This window comes from Heterodontus francisci, chromosome 39, assembly GCF_036365525.1.
Source record: "Heterodontus francisci isolate sHetFra1 chromosome 39, sHetFra1.hap1, whole genome shotgun sequence".
NCBI lineage: Eukaryota > Metazoa > Chordata > Chondrichthyes > Heterodontiformes > Heterodontidae > Heterodontus > Heterodontus francisci.
In genome coordinates this window covers 41,883,862-41,887,639 of record NC_090409.1, presented here as the reverse complement: position 1 = coordinate 41,887,639, position 3,778 = coordinate 41,883,862, and the positions used below count along the sequence as shown (strand labels likewise).

General features: G+C 55.7%; 1 protein-coding gene across 1 annotated transcript in view; it reads left to right on the top strand.

Moving 5' to 3' along the window:
* The window catches only part of tmem147 (transmembrane protein 147), an 11,670-nt gene extending 9,757 nt beyond the window's left edge, over positions 1-1,913 (top strand). The window contains exon 5 of the mRNA XM_068018745.1: positions 699-1,913. Coding sequence (XP_067874846.1) covers positions 699-864 — 166 coding nt within the window. The 3' untranslated portion in view covers positions 865-1,913. The remainder of the gene's footprint in view (positions 1-698) is intronic.
* Positions 1,914-3,778: the final 1,865 nt, after the last annotated feature.

The following is a 3,778-nucleotide window of genomic DNA, read 5'->3' as shown; positions in this document are numbered from 1 at the left end:
TCGTTCGAGTGTGTGTGTGTGTGTGTATATATGTAGGCACGCGGGTGTTCATACGCTTGTAAAAGTTTCGGACAGTCTGCTGCGGACCCTCTCGCGGTCCGGTTTGATCTGGGTCTGGATCCTGGGGCAGCTGAGTGCGACCAGTCCACGCAGCCCCTCCCGCCACACCGATCTCCGCAGCTGAATGATCAAGAGGTTTGAACCGTGGTCCTCCCCCCACCCCCAGGCTGGTTTAACCCCCGAGCAGGAGCCTGGCCCACGCCCCCAGGAAAAACCCGCAGGCTGGTGTGCTTTTCACAGCAGAGCCGCCTGCAGGAGCTGTAACAAGCTGCTGCTTCCGCGGTGCTGGTGTTTAATACCACAAGGGCGGCTTGAGGGCACAGGAAGCGGCTGCCCTTCACTGCAAATCCTCATGCCCTGGAATCCGTCTTCCTCCGGAATGCTTGTCTGCGTAACACAGCACAGATTGAGGGTGGCACTTACCTTTACTGCTGTGTGGGAGGGTTTGTGTGTGTGTGTGTGTGTTGAGGGAGGGACAGAGCGGGGTGTGGGTGTCAGTCCCACACAGGATGGGATCCGCACTGACCGGGGTGAGAACCATCGTCCCCCGTCCCAACCGACCTGGCAGTCGGAGGAGCGGATGTTCACGGAGGGCGCTCTGTAAAGCTGCCGTCTTCCACGTGACTGACCCCCCCCCCACTCGCTCGTTTCGCTCACTCTCTCCCTTCCTTCTCTTCCCACAGGTCGTTTGTCTATGTCCTGGTGTTGGGCAGCTGGACAGCCCTGCTGATCAAGGCTGTGGTGACGGGAGCCATCTCGCTCAGCGCCTTGATCCTGTACGTCAGTCTCGTTCACGGGAGCTAAGGGAGAGGATAGGGACCGGCGGCGCGCCATCGAGAGAGGGGGACCCCGAGCCTCGCGCGAGGCGTTTGGCTTTCCGGTGGGTCTGCAGGGAGCGGACGGAAGCTTCGGGGATAGCGTGCGGGCGGTGACTGGCTAATTGAAGATCCTGAGGTGTGAAACTCTCGGGGGGTGGCAGCTTGGGGGATATTTGTCACATTGTTGTGGAGCAGGGGCAGCTCCCGGAACTCTGCGTCGTGTCCTAACAAGAGTGGAGTCGTGCCTGGACCTGCCTGTAAGGTGGGACAGGATCAGCTCGAAGCCAAAACCACCACAACCCACCAAACCACCAACCCCACCCATCCCTGCTGTCCAACGGCCCTCACGCCAACTTCCTTCGGAAGGGGGCTGGACAGCTGCAACCCCCAAACCCACACTCCTTGACCCCCAACTCAGCAGCGGTGAAGTATCATCACGGTGCGACCGCGTGTAGAATGCAAACACTCTTTCTAAGTACCTGGGCCGTTCGACCGTGTGGGGCATCGCCGCTGCTCTGGCCCTCGCTCCCTGTGCGAGATGATGGTCAAAGAGGGGATGGTCTGCTGTGCCACCAATAGTCTAGGGAGGGGAGGGATCGCTCCTTCACACCCCCTCAACATCCATTTAAGCATCATCTTTGCAAGGGGGGTGGGGACAAGCTTTGCAGGGTCGCTGTCGCAGCTCCCTTGAGCCTGCCCTCCAAAGGGGCTAATAATTACCCCCCCCCCCCCCCCCCACCCCCAACCACCACCTGTACCCACCCCACCCCGGGCTGTGAGGCACATTTCCCCGCCCCTTTGCGTTGTCAAACGGGACCGGGCTCCTCGCTCTTCAAAATGGTGCCGCGACTCTGGAGCTGACCGGAAGCGGACCGTGCGATTGTTACGGTGCGTGTCGGGGAGCGAGCCAACGGGATTGGGCTCCTGTGGGATTCAGGGTTGTCCCGGACGGGATCAGGATCTTCCCAGACCGAAGGCAGCGACTCCCACATCAATGTTGTACACTCGCCAATAAAATTTGTTCCAAAAAAAAAATCATACCGTTTCCCATTAACTAGGAGGGTGCAGCTTGTATTCGTGCTTCAGAATCAAGGAAAAGTACGGCACAGGAGGTGGCTTTTCGGCCCAACAAGTCTGTTCTGGCTCTGTCCCCAATTATTCATTGACATGTTGGGTACACTAATTAAAGAGGGGAGTGGGTGGTGGATCCAGAGTGTGACAGAACACAGGAAGACAGTAATAAACTTCCAGAATAGGTTTGTAATTGACAAATCAGTTTTATTGCAGATCATGTGCGCTGGTGTAATTTGGGAGGATGAACAAGGAGTTCACACACACTCCCCGAATGATGAGAGTCTGAATGGGGTCGGGGAACGGTGGGAGCTGGGAGAACAGAGACACAAATCACTGAAAGTAGCGACGCCGGTTAATGAGGTTATTTAAAAAGATCCAACTGGCTTCATGTCCAGAGGGGTAGAAATAAAAAGCAGAGAAATTATAACTGGTTTGTATCAAACCTTAGTTAGACCTTGGAGCTGTGTACAGTTCCAGTCTCCATATACCTCGGTTCGACCACACTCGGAGCACTGTGTACAGTTCCGGTCTCCATATACCTCGGTTAGACCACACTCGGAGCACTGTGTACAGTTCCGGTCTCCATATACCTCGGTTAGACCACACTCGGAGCACCGTGCACCGTTACGGTCTCCATATACCTCGGTTGGACCACACTCAGAGCACTGTGCACAGTTCCGGTCTCCATATACCTCGGTTAGACCACACTCTGAGCACTGTGCACAGTTCCGGTCTCCATATACCTCGGTTAGACCACACTCGGAGCACTGTGTACAGTTCCGGTCTCCATATACCTCGGTTAGACCACACTCTGAGCACTGTGCACAGTTCCGGTCTCCATATACCTCAGTTAGACCACACTCTGAGCACCGTGCACCGTTACGGTCTCCCTATACCTCGGTTAGACCACACTCGGAGCACTGTGCACAGTTCCGGTCTCCCTATACCTTGGTTGGACCACACTCGGAGCACTGTGCACAGTTCCGGTCTCCATATACCTCGGTTAGACCACACTTGGAGCACTGTGCACAGTTCCTGTCTCCATATACCTCGGTTAGACTACACTTGGAGCACTGTGCACAGTTCCGGTCTCCATATACCTTGGTTAGACCACACTCGGAGCACTGTGCACAGTTCCGGTCTCCATATACCTTGGTTAGACCACACTTGGAGCACTGTGCACAGTTCCGGTCTCCATATACCTCGGTTGGACCACACTCGGAGCACTGTGCACAGTTCCGGTCTCCATATACCTCGGTTAGACCACACTTGGAGCACTGTGCACAGTTCCGGTCTCCATATACCTTGGTTGGACCACACTCAGAGCACTGTGCACAGTTCCGGTCTCCATATACCTCGGTTAGACCACACTTGGAGCACCGTGCACAGTTCCGGTCTCCATATACCTTGGTTGGACCACACTCGGAGCACCGTGTACAGTTCTGGTCTCCATATACCTCGGTTAGACCACACTCTGAGCACCGTGCACCGTTACGGTCTCCATATACCTCGGTTAGACCACACTCGGAGCACTGTGTACAGTTCCGGTCTCCCTATACCTCGGTTAGACCACACTCGGAGCACTGTGTACAGTTCCGGTCTCCCTATACCTCGGTTAGACCACACTTGGAGCACTGTGCACAGTTCTGGTCTCCATATACCTTGGTTGGACCACACTCGGAGCACTGTGCACAGTTCCGGTCTCCATATACCTTGGTTGGACCACACTCAGAGCACTGTGCACAGTTCCGGTCTCCATATACCTCGGTTAGACCACACTTGGAGCACTGTGCACAGTTCCGGTCTCCATATACCTTGGTTGGACC